Source organism: Kogia breviceps, chromosome 6 (assembly GCF_026419965.1).
Source record: "Kogia breviceps isolate mKogBre1 chromosome 6, mKogBre1 haplotype 1, whole genome shotgun sequence".
NCBI lineage: Eukaryota > Metazoa > Chordata > Mammalia > Artiodactyla > Physeteridae > Kogia > Kogia breviceps.
Window position 1 is genome coordinate 30,153,213 of NC_081315.1, and position 23,561 is coordinate 30,176,773.

Genomic DNA, 23,561 nt, shown 5'->3' on the forward strand with positions numbered 1-23,561 from the left:
AGCCGCGGGATCTTCCCAGACCGAGGCACGAACCCGTGTCCCCTGCATCGGCAGGCGGATTCTCAACCACTGCGCCACCAGGGAAGCCCTAATCTACTCTTAATGTGATAAAACTATGTTATTCTGAAACCAGTGAAGAACTATGCTAGGTGAGAACATTTTCTAAATAATGGAAGATTTCGTAACACTGTATCCATTTAGGTGGAAATATTTCTAAATCATAATGGTACTCTGGTAGGCAGAATTATTCTCCCTCCTAAAGATGTCCACATTCTAATCCCTGAAACCCATGAATTCACTGATACCTTACATGACAAAGAGGAATTAAGGTTGCAGATGGAATTAGGTTACTAATGAACTAACCCTAAAATAAGATTAACCTGGATTATCCAGTGCACCCAATGCAATTCCAGGGGGTCCTTTAAAGTGGAAGAGGGTGGCAGAAGGGTAGTAGGTCAGAGTAATGTGATGTAAGAAGCACTCAACCTGTGGTTTCTGACTTTGAAGAAGGAGGAAGGGGGCCATGAGCCAAGGGATATGGGAGGCCTCTAGAAGCTGAAAAGGCAAGGAAACAAATCTCCCCCCAGAGCCTCTGGAAGGGAATGCAGTCCTGCCAACGCCTTGATTTCAGCCCAGGGAGACATGCATTGTTCAAGCCACTAAGTTTTTGGTAATTTTTAAAGCAGCAATACAAAACCAACACACACTTTTTTCTTTTATAGAATGTGTAACATATATAATTTAAACTCTAAAATCAAAGAGAATCATTATGGGAATCAGTTACTGTTCTGACCAACAAACTGTCTATCCCAACCTCCAGCGATACACATAGAAAATGCCAACATCCATGCTTAGAATATGATATCGTTTTGTGGTCGGGAAAAATAATTACTGCCATATCAGTAAACAAAGGGGGCTGTGGCCATCAAGCCATTGGCCACTGCAGCCACCCCTGACTGCACACCCCGAGGAGATTCAGGGTGCAGAAAGAGAAGCTACTGGCCCTGGATAGTTAAGGTGCATCTCAAAGGAATGATTTTAATAAGCCCAGACTCCTGCATCTTCCCATGTATAGAAAAGCACTAAATTCACTAACTTCAGATATTTGTTTTTTCCTTAATTAAAAGTAATCTTTTGATGTTCCAACTACCTGGTTTTTGTTGCAAAAACTACTGAAAATCCTGGCTCCTCACTTACCTCCTTGGAGCTGTCCCTCAGAGCTCTCTGAGAGGCTGCCTCTTGGGCTTAAGTCCTCAGCGAGTCCGCTGAATAAAACATAATTCCCTCAGGTTGTGGTTTTTTTTCTGTCAACAGTTTCCATGTGATCTTTTGACAACAGAGATGTTCTATTATTATCTGTCGCTGATTGCACTTCATCTACTGTGAATGACTCTGCTCTCATTACTCTCCACACATCGCTAACTATGCCTCAGTCTCTACTATTCTCTTTCCCACTTAGTCCCCCTTTTAATTCTTTCCTGTTAGTTTTGGTCATATTTCTCCAAATAATCTTGGCTCCTGCATAAAGACTGGCCTTAAATGCACAAAGCTAGTCAATGCCTTGTCTGCAAATCTACCAATCAGCATATAATAGTCTGCTCACCTCAGCTCTTTTCACTGTTGCTGAGTATTCACTGGCTGATTTCCAAGAGTATTTCTCCCCCTATTTGCAATCTGAACCTTGAATTTTTCCACAGAAGACTGCGTATATTTACTCTATCTGCAAACTTGAATGGGAGAGAAGCAAAGTTAATGATACTACAGTTATACACATACTCTCACTGCTATAGGCAGCTGTGATAAATGGCAATTGAAGTGCATATTCATTTTCTCTACAGGTAGGCACCCCTGCCCTGTATGTTCTCAGTAAATGTTTAACAGACAGGGAAGAAAATACGCTCTTAATTTCACAGTGTGAAAGTCATAGGAAGCAGAGAGAACAAAACAAAGTCAATTTGCAGAAAGTATCAGAACAGAAATTAATACACATTTAATCTACAATATATTTTCTTAAAATTTATCTGCATTCAATACATGAAAGGCCTTCAAGTATTTAAATAGTGCAAATATTATTAACTGAGAGCTACTAGATATTCAAAATTATGTCTTATTAATTTCTGTTTCCCTGCTTCCCAGAATTAGGTTTGTTTGGAAGTAATCTTTTTCAGCCTTATGACAAATTTGTATATAAGCCTAGATCTTGGCAATCTAACAATAATAAAACTTACCAATTAGCATCACATAATCACAAGGCTGAAATACTAGCCTTATACTCTTCTTAAAAGCTATGTTTTTAAAATTCTTTTTAAATTTTTTTGGCTGCACTGTGCAGCATGCGGGATCTTAGTTCCCTGACCAGGGATGGAACCCAGTGCCCATAGCAGTAGAAGCACAGAGAGACTTAACCACCGGACCGCCAGGGCTATGTTTTATATTGATCACGTGCAGCAGTGTAGAGTAGTAGCATATGAATTATGGTTTTATATATACTTTTTATATGACAACTCTCAAGGTAATTCCAGATGCCAATTTCCATGGCAAAGTATAAGCTGCACATAATGGAATCCTGGCTTATTTACTTAATACATAAAAGACAATAAAATATGATAAACCTATACAACCTAAGAGTTATTTAAAAACAAATTAGACTTTGAAAATTATTTATTTATGTGTACAAATATTTAAATTTATTGAAAAATATTAATACAATGAAGGAAAATAACCTCCCAAAGTAATTATAAAAGTAAAATTACTATACTTTAACTGATTTCATTTTTTTGCTCATTCTCTTCAAGTCTTCATGAATATAACATAAGCTTAACATATGTAAAATCACAGAAGTGATTTTTTTAATTTAAAATTTACTTTTTGAAGTACTTTAAATATGACAAATGTTTTAATTATATAAATCTATCATTTCAATTCTCCTGTAAAAAACTCGTAAAGAATCATATGGCATTTTATGAGATCTGAATATAATTTACTATATCTGAATTATATCTGAAAGAGTCAAAGTTACAAGAAAATTCATGAATAAATAAAATGTGATTTAATAAAACATAATATGAAACAGACTCATTTCAAAACAAAGTTTTCATCTTAGGATCTTACTGGACTTCCTTCTAATTAAAGATTTCCAATTAAACTATTTAGGAAAAGCTTTAAAGTAATTTTAACCTTAAAAGTTAAAGGAAGATCAATAACTGATATTGACTTCAGACTGAAATGTTTTTAGTAATACAAATAGTAATTACCATGACAAAATGTTTAGCTAAATATGAATTGACCTTTATTGAATGAGCAAGAACTTGAATAACTAAATTCCTGCAAGCAAAATATACAGACATGACTTTTAAAAATACACAGAGAGTACTGCAATGCTTATGAAATAGAATGCCATCAACTTCCACATAAAAGCTGAAATCCAAAAAGAAACTGAAATTGATGTCAGTTTACTTGAGAGCTTACTATATTTGGTAGACTGCTTCCTCTTTGATAACACAGTGGTTTCAATTTTATATAAAGACTCATTATAAGCCACAATGTTTCCTAAGTATAAAATATGCATTTTATTAACTCCATTTCCCTTTTATAAACAGCCATGGATGTAACTACCAATCACTTTAAAACCAAATGTAAATTTCAAGTATTTTTCCTATGATTTAGTACATATTACTTTGGAAATTTCCTAACCAGACTACCTAACAGTTCACACTGTAACCATCTCTTAAAACATGCATAAGATGATGATAATGACAACTGCTATTTGGTCCTCCATGAATTTAAAAGGCAAAGCAAAACAAACAAACAAAAAAACGTGAGACTGGGATCTCTTTACCTCTCTGCATTATCTGATTATGTCACAACATTTTAAAGTACTGTACACCAAGTTATTCTCATCTTCTGATTGGGAAAGAAAAGGGCTTTGGAGTATCTTGAGAAGGTAAGGATAAGTAGGTGTGCAATGGATATCATTTAAGTTGTAGGAAAGCAGAAGTTGAGAAACCATTGTAGACAATTGCAGAAAGGGCATTAAAGAAACAAAAAGAGCATGGCATTGACAGGATAACAAAACTAAGTTGATTGCTTTAAAATAAACTGTCACCATCTTTGCAAGTCATGTTTTGCTACTTCCTAGCTTTAGAATGAATCCAGTTATTTATCCTCTCTGTGCCTTGCTTTCTATACAGATAGGGATAATAAAAGGATATCACTCGTTATAGATTTACTGAGAGGATTAAGACAATTAAAGTGCTTAGTATATAGTGCGTGGCACAGAATAAGAGCTCAATATTGTTCATGTTTAAATCTCATTTCAATTGAGTTTTTTAAAGACTTTCAAAACATCACCTCTAGAAATCTCACATTGAAAATTTTACTTTGGTGATGGGAAGAAACCTATTAGAAAGAGGAGGGCACCAAAATTATCAATCAATCTACAGGTATTTATTGAGCATGTACTATGTATATAGTCATGTAATGCTAACAAATAAATAAGGTGATACCTGCCTTTCAATAACTTTTCACATTGGTAAGGTAATAAAGGAAGAGGAACACATAGATAATGACATACAGGAGGCAACAAAAATGAAAACACACTAAACTGAGATTGAGGTAACTAGAATATCAGTTCAAAGAAAGCTCTCTGTAGGGCATTATATGATAAATGCAAAGAAGTCAGCCTGAAAAGACAAAGGTTTCAGACTGAGGGTCAGTGGGAAACAAACTTGATTAGGTAGCGTTTTAAAGATTTTAAAGAATAATCACATAATGACAGTCTGTTTTATTCTATTCCTATAAGTAAAAACCTGTCAAGGAAACTAGAATTAAAGCAGGTATTCGACAGAATCACTGAATTACTGAATCACTGTAAAGTTCCCCTTCCTTCATTTTTTCCCTCCTTTCCGCAAATAGTTATTGAATACCTACTAGCTAGCCCATAGTGTGTAAGGTGCCAGGAATAAGAAATCATTAAGATGAGGACTATGTCTGGTTTGATGAGAAAAACTCCTGGGTAGATAATCTCGGAAGAAAACCAACCCAACTTATTTTCCCAGCATTACTTATTTTCTTTTAAGTGAGTATACTGTATTCTTACTACAACTTAAAGATTTTACAATTTCAAGAGTGTACCAATTGATACATTTATTAGACTTTAGATATACACTCCTATCAGAAGCACCCATTCCTAAACTCCATCCTGAAAGCGCAAGTCACTTAAAACATACCAAGTGGGGGGGGCTTCCCTGGTGGTGCAGTGGTTGAGAATCCGCCTGCCGATGCAGGGGACACGGGTTCGTGCCCCGGTCCGGGAAGATCCCACATGCCGTGGAGCGGCTGGGCCCGTGAGCCGTGGCCGCTGAGCCTGCACGTCCGGAGCCTGTGCTCCGCAATGGGAGAGGCCACAACAGTGAGAGGCCCGCATACCGCAAAAAAAAAACAAAAACAAAAACATACCAAGTGGGGGAGTTTAGGGACCTGAATATAACTTGAGTTTGGGGACCTGAAAAACTTATGCTAGAAACTGAACATGAGCCCTCGGATTTAAAATACCCTAGCAGTTTTGTCAGTTGCCAGAAAACCAGTAACAACAAAAAATTAATCCAGGGTGGAAAAAGGGAAAGTAAGAGTAATTTAGAAATACATTAGGGTCAGAAGAATATAACTAACTTCCTCAAGGTAATCCAACATTAATAAGACCATGTAACCTTGGGCAAATTTCAACCTTCCCACATCTCAGTTTCTTCATCTGTAAAATGGTGATAATATATACATAGCAACTACCTCAAAGGGTTGTAAGAAAGGATTTTTGAGTTAACATAGGTTAATATAACCTATGTTATGTTAACATAAGCACTTAGAAAAGTGCTTACACAGAGTAACTGCCTCATACGTCTTACTATTATTGTAAAAGTATCTCTCCAATATCCAGTTAGTGAACAATAATTCCTGACAAAAGTAAACAAGAGCTCTAAAAAAGAGGGAGTGTTCAAGAGTAGCACAATAGAAGAACAAGTAGGAAGTCACAGAATTGTGTTAGTGGCTTAAGTGTGTTTAGGAAAGGAAAGGTAAACCAGAGGTCACAAACACAAAATATATGTGTTTAACTTTAAGTAAGTATACGAAAGAGAAAAAGAATTATAATCTATATTTAACAAAATTTAGATAACTTCCAATCACTTTACATTACCCTAACAAAAGTTATACTAATAATGAAGAGTATACTTCTTATGATATAGAATATGGAACCCCATCACAATGGTTTCTTCAGCTTGCATAAGTCACAACTGATTGGACACAGTCCCTGTGGGCATGCCATTTCATCCAGACTGGACGGTTCATTAGTCATAATTACTATAACTGTACAGCAGAGACTGCAGTTTTATCTCATCATACATCTTTGATCAAGCTGCTTCAATTTCTGCTTCATCAGCATATGAAGTTACATTACTGGAGTTTTTTATTTTCAATCACAGATTATGCTTTTTTATCAAAACATATATTTGGTCTTCACATTTAGTAGTGAGGGCCCAGATCTGACCACCATTTGACCTCTGATACTTTGAAACCACCTAAACACCATGAATCATCAACCGAAATCCAGAACGTTACAGAGAAAATTAAACAAAGAAAAGAACTGACCTGTGTTAAAAGCATAAGATGATTGGACTTACCGACATTGAAACTAACCATATTTGCTGCAGCTTCTCATTAAACATTAAATTGCACACCAGAAGAACACATCATACATATTTATTGTTTTGCACTGTCACTTTGGAAAGACTCATATCACAATTAGTGCTTCTCTCAAACTATAAGCTGCATAAAGAAATTTCCCGTGAAGCTTGAAGACAAAATAATGTAAAAGACTGTACAAGAAGGTTAAAGAACAGATGGATAATAGATTTCACTGAACAGTAAAGCATAACACTCTTACTTTAGAAGGGAAAATGTTGCCAAAACATGGTTCAAATGCAAAATACTGAATGAAATTGATGTGTCAGGAATTTTTTTTCTTCCAAGTTCTACTGGAGAACAATAGGGGACTAAAAGACGTGTCTTACAATTTTTGTGTCTCACTATTTTCATGTGCAAAATGTCCCCACTGTAAGCTGCATGAACAATCACAGTCGACAGTTACATGCAGGCACTGAGGCTGCAAAAATCCCAGAGTAATTAGTGTTGTCTGAATGCAATGACATCTGTGTTCTCATGGTTCTCAAGACACGTCGGGCCAATAAGATGTATATGAAAAAATATGACAAGCATTGCAAATGCCCTTCTGAAAGGTCTTACACTTTGGGGGAAAACTGAAGAAATAACACATGTCATCTTTGTGTAAGCAGTATATTTAAGATTAAAAGATCTATAAAGATCTTTTGAGTCATCCATTCTCTTTTTGTAACTATAAAGCATTTATTCAGGATACAGCAATGCAGTATGAAAAAAATCTGCTGCATGCTTGTCTCTTTTTAAAACTTTTCTTAAACACGAGTGATTTTGTGCAATGGCAATATATGTGCCCATTTCCTGTAAGTAACAAAGTAGGGAGCACATCTCATTAATATTGTTCGACTTTAATTTTAAAATAATATCTCTTAGTACTGGACATAAAACAGCTTAAAGTGTGTTGATAAATGCCTTAGAATTATGTTTGCATTTTTCTAATAATAGAGACTGTCAAACTGATTGCATTAAAAAGCCTTTGTTTTAGGACACCTAATGCTTTTGCTGAGTGGTGTCTATTGCTGAGCCCTCTCTCTGGCTGTAGCAGTATGTTGGAGCATGCACTTGCTCCGAGAAAGACATTAGTCATCATTAACAGAAGCACTGACACCAAATCTAAGTGCCTCTCCACAATGACCAAGTGGCAATCATCTTTCTCTTACACTGTCACTGCTGATTAGGATTTTCTTTCATGAAAATTTAATTTGTCCCCCTTTCTTCAGCTTTTTTTTTTTTCATTCCTGAAAAAACACTGTATTCAGGAAAGACTTCAAATACAGCAGAAGAAGCTGCACCTATAATACAGCTAACGATATAAAGATTACAAGATTCCCAGCTAAATATTTTATCTAATCCAACAGAAAAACACAGGTTAAGTGAATGATTAATAAACAACAGGGCGAAAACACTGACTCTAAAAGGAATCTTGCTTTAAGAATCTATAAGCCTCAAAAGGTGACTAAAGCAAGAGAGTTGAATAAAATTTCTCTAAATATTAATTACATAATCCCAAAGCATCTTTGAAACTAAGACTATCATATTTCCATAGTAGCCATCTTTCACTACATTTCAAATGTGCATTCTCTCATTTCTTAAGAAGGAAGATGGGTATTCACACAGACATGTCACTGCAAACTTAAGAAAATATTTAAGCATCCATACCCTCAGTGCGCATTAATCTACTGTTGTTAGTTAAAGGAAAAAGGTGGGGGGGTGTGTGGTATTTTCACTTGTATTGGACAAATGAAAATGATTCATGTGGTCAGGCAGGCTACCCCATGGCTAGATGATACTACAGACTTAAACTCTGGTTCTGTACAATATCACAGTGTTAAACAAGATATCATAGCGATACGTTTTTTAAGGAAGTTTTAAAAAACATTTACTTTTCTGTTTTATTTCAATTTGTTTAAAGTTTTCAAAAAATGTAAGCATGTAATAGTTTGCAAGGATCCTGGTACAATCCAACCTCCCACTTCTAGTTATAAATACTATCTTCCCTTTATATTACTTACATTTTGTAACAAAATAGAGATTGGTTTAAATTTAAAATATTTCTCAATTATTTTATATCCCTTTTAGAACATGTGTACTTTTAATCAAAACCTGTTACACTTTTGTGTTTATGTGAATACGAACTACATCTACCTTTAAATGTAAATATCCATATGAAACGCTTTTAAAACAAGTCAGCCTCATTGCTTTTTAAAATTCAGAAGCAACCATAATTCATCAAACTTTAATCATTAAATGTTCAATTCCTGACTATTTTATTGTGAAAAGTAATACAAAACAAATTTGAAGGTCAAATAGTAACTGCTTAATGGCTAATACATAACATTTACAAATGGTTCAAGTTTTTTTCTACTTAAAATTAGTCTGCAGTTAAAACATTTAAGAAGAGATTAGGAATTATAAAGGATTTTAAGAGAATTTCTAATGGCTAAACTTTTATAAGTTCAGAGATATCGTGATTAAATAAGGATCTAGTCTAAATTAAAAGCGAAACCATACAATAATAACCTAACTTAATTACGCTTGCAGAGTATCTTTACAAATGATTAGCTCATTTCTTTATTTCTTAACTAAGTAAACACGTTTCTTAAATTCTCAAAAGCTTAAAAGTAAACTCTGATTTTCAGAGTTGCACTGACTTTTCCAAATCAAAACTTCAAAAACTTACAACAATATAGTTACTGACTCTATTGCTAGATCCAGTATGTGTTCAAGTAGAGAAGTTTAGCTCTATAACTTCCACCCCTCAACCTAAACCTCCAAGTCACTTGTCAGTTAAGGGTTGGGCGATTTATTGACCGGCCCAGGATGCATACTGTCAGTGCTGAAGGAAATATGAGAGAGGGTTGTCGCTACTGTTCTGGAGCTCATTGATAATGACATACCTGCCTCTGTCACCCATTACCCATACTACAAACTACTTAGACCTAACTGAAAAATCAATAGCCTACTTGCACTGGTTCCTGTGGCTGCCTCCTTTGATTGTCAGCTCCTGTCTAGGGTCAGCACTTACATGAAAGGGGCTGTGACTGCCTGATGCTTTCAGGACAACCTAACGATATGAAACTAGCCAACAGAACAGTAAATTCTGTCTCCCTGCCCTCCTCATCAATTAGGCTTTGACTAGGCTTGCCTGTAGAAACCTGACCTTTTAAGTTTAGGTGAATATGGACTAGCTGAACACACCATTGCCCTCAGCACTGAGCCAGGAAATCTACTGACAAGTTAAACAAAACAGAAGGTTGTAACTGTCATAATTTGCATTGCACTTTCACGCCAACAAGGGTGTTATCAGTAGGGGCAAGCCCTGGAACACACAACTCCGGCACCCTTAAGCCACGCTACTCATAAATTTTCAAGTGAAGTGAGATAAAACATAAATTCACAAATAGCAATGCCTTTCTCATCTCTTAGTCTTTTAGGTTTGCACTCTGCAAACCCACAGAGTGTCCATCAACAACTCTCTCGGTGGTCACCTGGCACGCCTATTGCATTAACGACAGACTTCCAAAGAACACAACATAGAAGTAAAAATAACTCAACTATGCCCACTGAAAAGGTATTTTAGAGAGAATTTATAATACAGCAGACAGACTGATTGATCTATATTTCAAAATGAGAACAATTAGATCTCAATATGTTGTCTTTTCATGTCTCACTTCCCTCCCTCCAAAAATATCCACAAGCTCAGACAAATAATAAGTTATCGTATAAGTGAAAGGAGGTGTTGAAATTATTTCCTACCATGCTACTCTGATACAGCATCTTTTACAGTTTGAGGGAAAACTAAGAACATCTGTAAAATAAAAGATGTTAACACTTTTATGCTTGTCAGGTCTTCTGATGAAAACAAGTGAAAAGCATGAGAAAGTAGTATAAAACTTACTTTAGTGACTCACGTTTTGAAAACCATTTCCCTGCTTGGGTCTATCTTTTAACACAACGTGAATATGGTAATGTTATAGTTGCTTAAAGCAGTGTCGTTTCTCTAAGGAGAAGACTGACCTTTCCTTTTTTAAAATAATATTTTTAAGTTAATTATGAACTTGAACTTTATTTGGCTCTACGAACTAATATTTACAGAATAGCTAATCTTAGTGAAAATATCAGAAACATTGAAAGACAATTCAACAATTTGAGGAAAAATTAAACCAACACACCTGCCAACCTTACGCACACCTTTAAACACATACGGTTTTGCTGAATATACAAGAATACATAGCCTGTTTCATTCTCATATTTTTATGCTCCAACTCCTATCAAAGAATAATTAGTATACTCTTAGAATGTATTCCAACTTGCTAATGGGTTGTCCCTCACAACTGTCTCCAATCTATAATTTGCATTTTTTCCCTTAAGTCTAAAATATGGAATATAACGATTTGTAAGCTTATTCCTTCTGTGATCTTTTTCATGTTGAAAACTTGCATATGCATATATTAGAACAGCACTGAAATTCTAAATGTGTGCAGAAAGATTTCTGATTTAAAATCAATGAATAAAGATATAAACAAGAACTTTAATCATGTTAGGGTAGGAAATTACAGATTTTTGTCTATCTAGAAGAGGCAGAAAAAACTCTTCATCTATCCCTCCATTTACCAATTGAGAAAATAGTGAGTGGAGACACCGACTTGATCAAGGTCACTCACACGGTTTGTAGCCAAGCTAGGATAAAAATTCAGGGCTTTTTATCCCCTAGACTAATGCTCTTTAATACTATCATACTGTCTCCCTTTCTTTATCTTATCTATGCAGGTAAGCTATGTGACAGCAAGGAACTTATATTAAAAAAAAAATACATAGCTTTGTATCATTTGTTTTAAATTGATGCTATAATTTATAGAAAGTTTTAACTAATTTGAAGAAAAGATTAGATTTGTAGAGCATTTAACCAACAAGGTACTATAGAACAAATAACTATTAGAAATAGAAGATGTAATTAAGTATGGTTGGAACCCTTTACTTATCTAATATGATGATTAACTGTGCATCTGGTAGCCTTTCAGGTCCTTTGTGTGCACCTATCTGATAGCAAAGTGAAAGGGCATGGATAGTGTCTGGTCCCAGCAAGCAAATCATTTGGAAACAGTCAGAGCCATAGATCAAAGATTTTTCACTCTATCTTGGCTGATTTAAACCTACTAACCCAGGTTTCGTCTACAGACAAAACCAGTCAGAAAATAAGAGTGACTCTTTAGGATCCAAAGATAACAAGGGAAGAGAGAAAGGGAAAACTCAGAAAAGAAACAGACTGGCAGGACCTTGATATACATAGGCCAAGACAGCTGTTTTATATCCTAGCTTTATTTCACATGGGTAAAGGAAAAGTTTCCATTCCTTAGATCATCAAATATTATTTCATTTATACTACACAGATGTCTTCTATACCTAGATTAGAGCCAATGAAGGATTTTTGTTGTTGTTATTCAACCACTACCAGGAATCAGAGAAACCTCTCAGCACATCACTTTTACGCTAATTCACAATGCTTAAAGGAAGGAACAGGCTAGATTGTTTTTAACATTTTCATTAAAAATAACACAAGCTTATTAAAAATTTCCTGTAATCTTAGCAGAAGATTGATGCAAAATTACTATTACTAATAACATTATAGATGGAGTGCTGCAGAACCTGTATATTTCAAGAGAAACTAAGATGTTTAAAAGGGCTAGTTTTCCTGAAGTGTAACAAAAACTTACCTACGATATGCTTAACTGATCATTTTAAACATAGGCCCATAAAATGTCTCGTATGGCCTGAAAGAAATATAGAACATAACACTAAGTCTTATATTTTGAACTAAGTACAGCTCGGTACGGGCATAATCTACATCCCTAATCTCAATCATCTGTTTTGTAAATGTCTGGCACTGATGGCTAAGGAAAGTGGAAATGGGAGTGGGAATGACTCTGAAATCCCAAGAAACATATTCTACGTGTGAATCAGTAGTATTATCTTATTAAACTAAGGATACCACATCTTCCTTAAAGCGTAAAATTCAATGTTCCGAATGGAAATGAATGAAATTGAAATCAGGAGCCTTGATTTATTTAGCATCAAGCTTAATATCAATAATCCTGATTTTCTATTTTGTGGAAGTGATATTAAAGACCAGTAAAATTTGTTTCTCAAAGGTGGAGGAGACACAGATAATAATCCACTAATTACACAATCATACCGTAAATAGTTAAGAATTGGCTTCTACTAAAAGCACCCTTTCATTTGTTGAAAATTATAGTGAGTCATGAAAGCCAAAGTTATTAAACTGAAAAAATATAATATATACCTCACAGTATATTAAGAAGTTAAAATTGTTAAAAAGGAAGGAAAGAAGACAGAAAGGTAGAATCTTATTTAACTTTTCAGAACAACTGTTCAACTGTCTTACAGAAATAAAGGAATGGGACTGCTACAACTCAAAACTGTGTTTCTCTAAAATGAGAGAAAGCTAAATGTTTCTTGGTAAAGTCAAAAGACATAAGTGAAAATATAGTAAATTCAATGAAAAATACTTGCCGAATTAACTCAGATTGTCTTAACACTGTATATCCTAGCTCAATAATACAAGGGTATTTACATTTCAGTCAGGCTAAAAGCTGCTCACTTCCATTCTCCTGAGTACAAGTTCTTTGCTCTATCACTGTCCATTTTGATGATATTATGTATAGCTTAATAAAGTACTCATATACACAGCTGAGTACTAAACTTGGGGAAAAAACAAACATCTATTGTACTTTCAATACTCTCATCTTACTAAATTATACAAGGATTAGACTTGTAAAAGTTTAATAAGTGTAAATATCACTAATCAAATACATTCTCCAAGGTAACCCAAACAAACTTAATCCCATAAAACAATATTCAAAAGTACATAAAAGCATTTATTTTTCAGTACAATTTGAGGCTTAGTAATGCAAAGTTAAAGCCATTGCTTTGACCTTACAAAACATTAAGTTCAAACTGTTCAAATGACAATACCCTTGGGTTACCAATCAAAGTGATTACAAGGTTTGGGGTTTTTTCAGGTTTTTTTTTTTAAAGCTATTTTGTGAAAGAAATTAAAAAAACAACTTGTTTTAGCAGCATGATTGACCATTTAAAATGAATAGGCACTATGGTGAACCACTCAAAGAAAACATTCTATTACTGATTATTCTCCTGATTGATTCCAGAATAATAATTATCAATAGCTTTTAAACAATTTCTATGATACTTAGGAGATTTGGAAAATTAGATCATTTGACAGAGAATGGAAGAGAATGCGGCTTTACTCTGACTTTTAATACAATGTGCATAGTATAATCCTGACAGTTGGTGCTGTTAAAGCTTCTTACAGATAGTTTAATATAATTACTTCAATAAAATTGCATCAACTAATACACTAACACATTGTGTTTGGGTTATTTACTTTTCTTCTTGTTTTTACTGGAATAGTTTTTAAATTCAGAGAATTTAATCATTATTTATTGCCCCTTTTACATCTTGACCCCCTAAAAAAGAATTTTTTTCTTAAAAAATATTTTTATAAATATATTGAATGATTAAGCATATAAGAACCAAACATTTAGCAACTGTACAGATATTTTAAAGTTAGATTTTAGAGGATAAGCATATATACAGGTAAACACGTGGTCTTTTGTTTTCCAAAAAGTATAAATCCTTCAGAGAGTAGATTTTTTCAAGTCAATAACCTGATTATTTTGTGAATAATTCTAAAATGTTTTCCTGGAAAACAAAATCATATAATCTAAAATCTGTATACTCTTTAGGAAAGATTATTGAAATACTGTATGCCATTTCTAGAGATAATTAATGGATATCTTTTAAGTCCCGGTGATATGATAAAGTAAAAACTGCACTGAAGTTTAACTCAGTAAGCACATTTCTAAGTAAAGATCAGCAAAAAATAAAACAGTTTAAGCATTTTGTATTCTCTGGAAATGTAAACAGGATTATAACTGTCAGATGTACAGAAGCACTGACTGCAGCCATTAGTTTGGTTTTGCTTCTGAGAAACACAACATGAACTACTGAATCATTTCTTTTCAAATCCATACATTCCCTGCAGCAGTTCAAGCTTCATCAGCAGTGCAAGAATGTATAAAAATGACAGGCAAAGAGCATTAGTTTTCTTTTTTCTCTCATACTGTTTGCCTGTAAATGGAAGACAGAGCTCTTTCTCAAAGCACTTAAGCTGAGGAGGTTTAAGTCAATTGCTGAAAGAAAATATGACTGAATTCTCTATGCAAGAAAGTATCATAATTGGAGAAACTGAAAAAATCAAGTACAGTGTTATTATCCTAGAATAAAATATTACAAGATTAGCATTCCAACTTAGTTGCCCATTATTCTTCAATTAGAAATATTTTCAGTTTTTTAAGTATTCTGTCAACTCATCACATTATTTTAGCACCATTCATAAAGTACCTGGTGCTGCTTCTAATTTTAAATATAAAAAGGCGTTCAAATTAAAATACACACATTTTCTTTCAAAAACATCATATTTGTATAAATAGTTAACATTTTGATTTCCAAGTTTCTGTACCCATAAGTGTTTCACTGAAAAAGGAAATTCAGTTAATAATTAAAAGTTTATTTAACCAGGATCAAGTAAAGATAGGCTCTAATGTATGATGTGGCTACTCTTCCGGAGCTTAAACATTCACATTTTTTCAAAAACTAAGCACAGTAATTTCTGTAACTTGACTCAATTTTTTTAAGGAAATGGGAACTTTTCAGACTAAAGTTTAAACATACATAATTTATAGTAACTAAAAACATGCCCACCTCACTATCATCATCTAAATTCTCATAAAAGTTCCTAAGTGTAAGGACGGTGAAGGTAAATCCTAGAGAAGTCTGAAGGTTATGTATGGGCTTCATGAAATCCAAAACAAAATATTCAAATCACACCCTGAATGTCCTCTTTCTCTTTTTAGTAATGTCTGTAGTCAGACCAACACGATAGGTCTGGCAGAAGCATGCTGATGTTGGCACTGCCTAAACCAAACAAACAAGATGTTTAACAGTCAAATAAAATGTCCTGCAGCCTCCCTAATGAATTTGTCAAGGACCATCAGATTTCGCTCCCCCTCTTTTGCCTCATTAACTCAAGTATGATGAGACGGATTATAACAAGAGAATACAGATCAATCGGTCTGAAGACTTGAAGTGGCTTTTAGCCTCTAGAGTTTCTTTCTCTCACTTGGTCTCCTTTAATAGAATACGGTATCTCCTGCAGAAGGGGCTGCCACTCCGTTTTAATACACCATCAAGGAGCTGCTGATGGACTTCTATACTAACATACATAAAAGCAGAGGTGACAGGGGCTCTTCAATTACAGCCTCCTCGGATACCGTTTCCCCCTTCAATTATTCAACCAGAGGAAGAGCGGATCCGCAAACACACAGCTGAAGCAGCTCTTAGAGCAGAGGCAGCCAGTGAGTTGGGGTGGGGGAGGGGAAGGAAGGGAACCAGCAAGAGGGAGCATTATTTGCTGGAAGTGTTTAAGTTTATTGCTCAAATGATGTTTCTAATTAGTACCACGGCAATAAATTAAAGTCGCCTTTGTTTAACTGATTTATTATTTACTAGAGCATCTACCTTGGACAGGGTAAATTGGTAATGAATTGTTTTTAAATCAAAACATTTGTAACATTTTATCATTCCCTCGGCCTCAGTACGTAGAAGTGGAGAAGCGAGGGGACAAGGGTGGGACGAAGCTTGGTCGTGCTGACGGAGCAGGGAGGAGAGGAGGAGTGGGGTGCCGGGCGAATGGTGGCGCCAAGACCCGAGCGGCTGGGGCCGCCCCACCCGAGAAGGGCGTGCGGACGGAGGGCGGAGGGCGCTTGCCCGCGGGCGCGGGAGTACGGAGGAGGGATGACGCCGTCACCCCGGGGCGTTCTGCAAACAATCACTCCCTGGGGCGTCGCGGGCCCGGCCGGTCCACGCGCGAGGCCTCAGCGGCTCCGACCGGGGGCGAGGGGCGAGGGGCGAGGGTCGGGGCGGGGGGAGGGAAGCTCCTCATCCTCTCACCCCGCCACCAGTCTCCGCCCAGTAACTGCCCTCGGGAGAAGCCGCGCGGGATCCTCTCCTGGCGTTCACACCACTCCCCGCCGCAAAGTGCCCCTCCTGCCAGTAACAGTTCCCAGAGCGCCGCTGTGGCCTCGTGGCCAATCGCCGGGGTGCCGGCAGAGCCTGGGCGTCCCACACGCGCAGACCCTGAAGGCGCCGGCTCGCGTCCATCCTCCGGCCGCCCGGGCTCCGACGCCAGCCGCACGCACGCCGGAGCCCGCGGCCGCCGGCGCCGCTGCGACTCCTGAGAAGTCACTAAAGCTCTGCGTCCCGGAGTTCCGCGGACGCGACTGATCCTCTCAACTCCTGGCCACTGAAGACATCCCTGGCAACAAATCCGACTTGACGAAAAGAAGAAAAAAAGAACAAAGTTCTTCGGGAAGAGACATGTAGCTACGAGAGTGAGGGGGTGACAAGATACCAGTGGTCCGCACCAGATGTGTAAGAACGAACCAAGGAAGTCCAAGCATCTGACATCAAGTACCTGATGAAACAAACTTTTCCTATGCAACTGAATTCAGGTTCATCTGGTTCAGCCTTAAGACAGCAAGTCAAGCCTTCCCACGGGGTTTTGAAAAAGCCGCATACCAGGTTTTGCAAAATGAAGTCTTCGCACAACCGGCTTATAGATTTTCTTTGTTACAGCATTATCGGAGTACATAACGTCCAAACTCTAACTAAAAACATTCCCATCTACTTGATTTGTCTTAAAAAGACTCAGAATCCACACACCTGAGGTTCAAACATAAATTCTAAGCAAATCAGAAACACTGTTACAGCTCTTTCAACCAAAAGTACCTAAAGGCTACCATGGTACAGCTCGAAAGTATAATACATATACTAAAAGCACATGCATGTGTTTCACTGAAATGCCAAGGGAGGAGTGAAGCCATCTGTGTAATCAATAACAGGATAGTTATAGATTTTTGCAGTAGTGAAGTCTTTTAAAAGCAAGAGTCAATTATGAAAATAAAATGAGTTTACAAGTGAAATTCTGTACTGCCTGAAAACATACTCAAAATTAGATTTACAACATTAACATTTTAAGAAAACTTTAAATCAGGTTCATATTTACTTCCCTTCATTTTTATTAAGTTTAAAATAATTTTAGTGGCTTATTTAAAAAGTATATCCAACAAAATTTTACCATATATAAATCTGCACCGTTTCTCACAACTTAAACATTTTCTCTCTGATAATAAGTTACTACTTGTAACAGTAAAGTAATAACATTAACTATATCTGAATCTTAATTATGAAGTAATTATCAAACAAGGTGCTTGTACCATTTTTGCCCTGCCTCATTTTTCAACAGCATATGGAAATTACTGAAAAGAGATTTACGATTATAAACTCTCACCCCATGTCCACTCCCCCCACCCCCCAACTGGCACACATATACAGCAATTGCTCTGGCTCTTGGCAACAATGGGAGCGGAGGGGAAGAAAAGGGAGGAAGATTTTGCCTAAGGAAAAAATCTAGAAAAATTTAGGTCCTTTCCCAGATTTCCCTTCCTCCTCCATTTGCCTTCAAGCGAAAGTAATTTTGTTAGCGTTTGCACCTTCTTCACAATGTTGATAGAAAAAAAAAAAAAGTGAACCTTTCTGAACCACTGCTACTCTCCCTTGAGTCATTCCAGCCATCTCCAAGAAGTCCCTCCTCTATACACTCTCTTTTTCTTCCTTGCAATTGATAAGAGAGGATGATAAAGAAGAGGGGGCTGCAAAATGTGTGTGAGCATTTGACTTCTACTATCTCCTCCTATTTTCTTACTTCTCTCTTTACCCCCTTTCTTTATCAAGTGCAGCGGTGGCTGCTACCGTTTGCCAAGCATGCCTGTCTTCTCTCTCGGATTGGCTAAAGCACTGACAGCTCCGACAGCGATTGTAGGAACTGAAGCTCCACCCCCCTCATGATGGCCCAGGACCATTCATAAACTAAATAACTCCAGGAAACAGCAACGAGAGAGAGAGAGAGAGAGAGAGAGAGAGAGAGAGAGAGAGAGAGAGAGAGAGAGAGAGAGAGAGAGAGAGAGGTGCTGGGGGGTAGGGTGAGAGAAAGAGAGAGAGAAGGAGGGAGAGAGGGAAAGAGAGAAAGGGAGGGAGAGAAAGGAAGGGAGGAGGAGAGAGAGGAAGAGAGATTAGGAGGGAGAGGGAAAGAGAGAGACATCGGAGGGAGGAGAGGCGACTCAGAAAGTGGAATCTGCACAAGCAACCTAAAGGGGGAGGAGAAGAAAACCCCTCGAATCGTTATAACTAAACCCCAGATGCAACGCAAGCAACGACTTCGTCACACTAAAATAGATTTTGTGGCGGCCAAAATTATAAATTACGAAGCAGAAATGAGTATCAAACAACGTCCAGCGGTTTGCACCTAGAGAAAGACAAGAAGAACGCATTGCAAACAAACCAACCCAGTCCAAACAACGCCTCCAGTAGGAAAAGAGGAAAACCGCTACAAGAGGACCCCCTGAGAAGAGACCAGACCTACACGCTGAGAGTGCGGGGCATCTGCGAACCTCTGAGTGTGCTGCGGACTGAGTTGCACTTCGCCGCTCTCTGGACATTAATTACACCCTTCACCTTCCATTTGGGGGAGGGTAAGGAGAACAGCACTCACCTAATCTGAATAAAGAAGTGCTACCAGCGTGGGAGAGAAGTTTAAGAATGAAACACTGAATGTTTCGCTTTTATTTTTAAATTTACTTTGGCATTTAAAAGACCTCATTTCCAGATTTCTGGGCCATCTCCGCTGCAGACGTCTAAGCCTAACCTCTTGGTAACCTGAATTTTTCTCTCTCACCCTGTCTCCCCACCCCCCTCCCCTTCATCTCGCCCGCGGGCACATCTTTATTTCACATATCAAGAGAAAGCAAAAAAGTCCCAGCAGGTACTTTCCTTTTTCAAAGATCATCCTTTTTTTTTCTTTTTTCCTTATTTTCTGGAGAAGAAAAAAGCTTTCAAAAGAGGGGAAGGAAAGAGCTAGACGGCTGAAACATCAGCCGGGCAGCCCAGGTGGAAACAAGAGTGAAAGTGGGGCTTAGGGGAGCGCAGCGCCTCTTTCGCAAGCCGCAGGGCCACCACCAGCGCGTGAGCCTTGGATCCCTCAACGTACTGCGAGACGCCGGTGTACAGCCCGGACCTGTGCCCCAACATGATCGCCGCTCAGGCCAAGCTGGTTTACCAGCTCAATAAATACTACACTGAGCGCTGCCAAGCGCGCAAGGCGGCCATCGCCAAGACCATCCGAGAGGTCTGTAAGGTGGTCTCGGACGTGCTAAAGGAAGTGGAGGTGCAGGAGCCTCGCTTCATCAGCTCCCTGAGCGAGATCGATGCCCGCTACGAGGGGCTGGAGGTCATCTCGCCCACAGAATTCGAGGTGGTGCTCTACCTAAACCAGATGGGCGTCTTCAACTTCGTGGACGACGGCTCGCTGCCCGGCTGCGCGGTGCTCAAGCTGAGCGATGGGCGGAAGCGGAGCATGTCTCTCTGGGTCGAGTTCATCACAGCGTCCGGCTACCTCTCGGCGCGCAAGATCCGCTCACGTTTCCAGACGCTGGTGGCTCAGGCGGTGGACAAGTGCAGCTACCGGGATGTGGTCAAGATGATCGCCGATACCAGCGAGGTGAAGTTGCGCATCAGGGAGCGCTACGTGGTGCAAATCACTCCGGCGTTCAAGTGCACCGGTATCTGGCCTCGCAGTGCTGCACAGTGGCCTATGCCCCACATCCCCTGGCCCGGCCCCAATCGGGTGGCGGAGGTCAAGGCCGAAGGGTTCAACTTGCTCTCTAAGGAGTGCTACTCGCTGACCGGCAAGCAGAGCTCTGCGGAGAGCGACGCCTGGGTGCTGCAGTTCGGAGAGGCTGAGAACCGCCTGCTGATGGGCGGCTGCCGAAACAAGTGTCTCTCGGTGCTGAAGACGCTACGGGACCGCCACCTGGAGCTGCCTGGCCAGCCGCTCAATAACTACCACATGAAGACGCTGCTGCTGTACGAGTGCGAGAAGCACCCGCGGGAAACGGACTGGGACGAGGCGTGCCTCGGAGATCGGCTCAACGGCATCCTGCTGCAGCTCATCTCCTGCCTGCAGTGCCGCCGCTGCCCTCACTACTTTCTGCCCAACCTCGACCTTTTCCAGGGCAAGCCCCACTCGGCCCTGGAGAGCGCTGCCAAGCAGACCTGGAGGCTGGCCAGGGAAATTCTCACCAATCCCAAAAGCCTGGACAAACTATAGGGTGCTGGGGACTGCTTGAAAAGCGACACAAACGGGAATGCTCTCAAACACACAACACACAACTCGGCGACAAACAGTGGAAACTCCAGACACAGACTTTTATGCAAGCCACCTAAAAGAAACGGGAACCTGGCAGAAGACTTCCTTAATTAACAAGCAAACAAAAGGAGAGCAAACCAACCAAACACACAAAATCACATTCTTGCACAAAAGTGATCCTTCTCTTCCAAACAATGTGAATTTAAAAGGTCACACAACAGAAGCAATCGGGCTTTGCCACAACAAAATGAAACCCAAGGTACATTTTCAATCAAAATATAGTAGTTTCTCCCTTTTCCTTCTCTCCCCCTCTTCATTCTCTGTCTCTGTCTCTGTCTCTGTCTCTCTCTCCAATTTGTTTTGGGTTGCCTGAATGTTGTCACCAAGTGAAAAAAAAGTATTTAATTATATGTAAAATTTCTCTTTTAAACAAAGTTTTGCTGATGTTAAATGTATCTCAGTGCCAATGTCAGATGTGCCCCTCCCTCTCCCGCACCTCTTCCCTCACCCTAAGCAGTCTTGTTGAAAACAGTAATAAAAATATTACTTTACATTGTAAATGACTGTTTGTGGATTGTTCTTAAATGAAGGAAGGTGAGATCACAATTTATTATTTACAATATAAAGATGTGAACTTGAGGGATGCAAGAAGCTTCCATTTTAACTCTAGTTTGCAAAATTTACAAATGCAGCACATTTTGTAGACTTAACGATTCAAGTTCCCACCAAAATCTTTAGAAAAGAGAAAATATTAATTTTACACAACTATAATATATGTTTGTTCTGTAGATTTTAAGACTAAAAGTAATATTTCACACTTGAAAGAACAGATTTTGTATGAAAGAACTGATTTTGATCCTAATTTTTAAAAGAAAAGTCTTTTCACATTAAAAATTAAGATATTTGCTCTCTCATGCCATAATTAAAAAGAATGCACTCTAAGTCTGAATTATAAAAGAAACATTAGGGATCTTTTCTGAATAGTTAACACAATGAGTTATACTTATCCTTCAATCATCTGTCCTCTTCGAGTTGTAAATAATAAAACTTAACAATTAAATCAGTCACATTAAAAGAGGATAAAATGGATATAACGATATTCCTTTTCTCTAGCAAATGGTGATATGAACAATCCAGATTTATAAATTACTTCAAGTTTTTAAATGGCTAGTTATAAATGCTATAACTATGATCATTTTTTAATCAAAGTCCCAGAATTATTCAGAAGTAGCTTACACTCAATTTAAATAAAAAAGGTTTTAATACTATTTTATGACCAAAGAAAAATTAAATATAAGAAAAGTATGTTCCTCCTCTTTCTGCTTTTCTAAGGTAACAATCCAGTGTATTCACTTCAACGTTTCAACTTTAACAAACGTTTCTTTTTAATACAAGGAAATGGCCATTTACAAAAATAAAATAATTAGTAAAACTGAAAGCATCCCAAAGGCACTGGTTCCTCTTCTTCATGCTGGAGGTAACTATACTCCATTAGATATGTTAATGAGAGGCACAGGTACCGAATACATGTCAGATGTTACCCTTTAATATTTAAAATGTATTCTTTGAATTAGCCCTTTTTTTTTTTTTAACTTACTGAGAAAATCCAGGAATGAGAGATACAAAGAAAAATGTTCTAAAAAGCAATTTTAAAGATCTGAGGAAGAGGTCTGAGTGCGGGAGGCAGTGTGTGGAGGGATGAGCAGGACAGCAGAGGTGGATGAAAAGCAAGGAGCTGCTCAGAGCTCCGGAGCCTAGTTCACTTGATAAAACAGGCTTGAGTTTTAAGATTCCTAGGTAAAAATTCTGTAGTAGAAATAGTTCTGAGTTAGAAATATAAACTGTGATCTTATCAGTTCTGAAATCATCTCTACTCTTTCAACCTATACTGTATCTTTTCCAGGTCTCTCTTCCTGCAGATGTAGAATAAACTCACTGTAATACTAACTGGTTCAGACAAATATACTAATTTTTTGAATAATACAAATGAACTTATTCTCTAGGGAAAATGTCCTGATTTTTTAAGAACAATTTCAAAGCAAGTAGTAGGTGCTTACATTTACAAAGAAATTACTTAAGGGCACAGTGTTTAGTTTAAAAGATATAAATGACATTTTAAAATGACCATTTTTTCACTCACAGAAGTATTTAAAGCATTAGACAAGTATCTCCCTCCAACTATCCCAGAGAAAAAGTTTTAAGACTTGACAAGGAGAAATAAAAATTCCCCAATTCCATATCTTTTTTTCCATCCTTATTTAATTTAATGCGGGTATCACCAACAAAAAAGGAAAAACACTCCAGTGTCCTCATTTACAAAATACCTTAAAGCACCAACGTCTATACAGAATCAAAAATTCTTCCAATAATGGGCTGAAAAATTTTTGAGAATATAAATTAGCAAAAGTTTTGATTTCTGTAACATTAGGCAGGTTGCAGCGGTACAGACCATTTCTGTGTCTAGGCTCAA

General features: G+C 37.8%; 2 protein-coding genes across 3 annotated transcripts in view; one reads left to right on the forward strand and one right to left on the reverse strand.

The window, feature by feature from the left end:
- LRBA (LPS responsive beige-like anchor protein) overlaps nt 1-23,561 on the reverse strand; it is a 721,911-nt gene that overhangs the window by 275,858 nt on the left and 422,492 nt on the right. The window lies entirely within an intron of this gene.
- Nucleotides 18,935-21,651, forward strand: MAB21L2 (mab-21 like 2). Its single transcript, XM_059066717.2, has one exon. It carries the CDS (start codon nt 19,973-19,975, stop codon nt 21,050-21,052), a length of 1,080 nt encoding a protein of 359 aa, XP_058922700.1. The 5' UTR covers nt 18,935-19,972; the 3' UTR covers nt 21,053-21,651.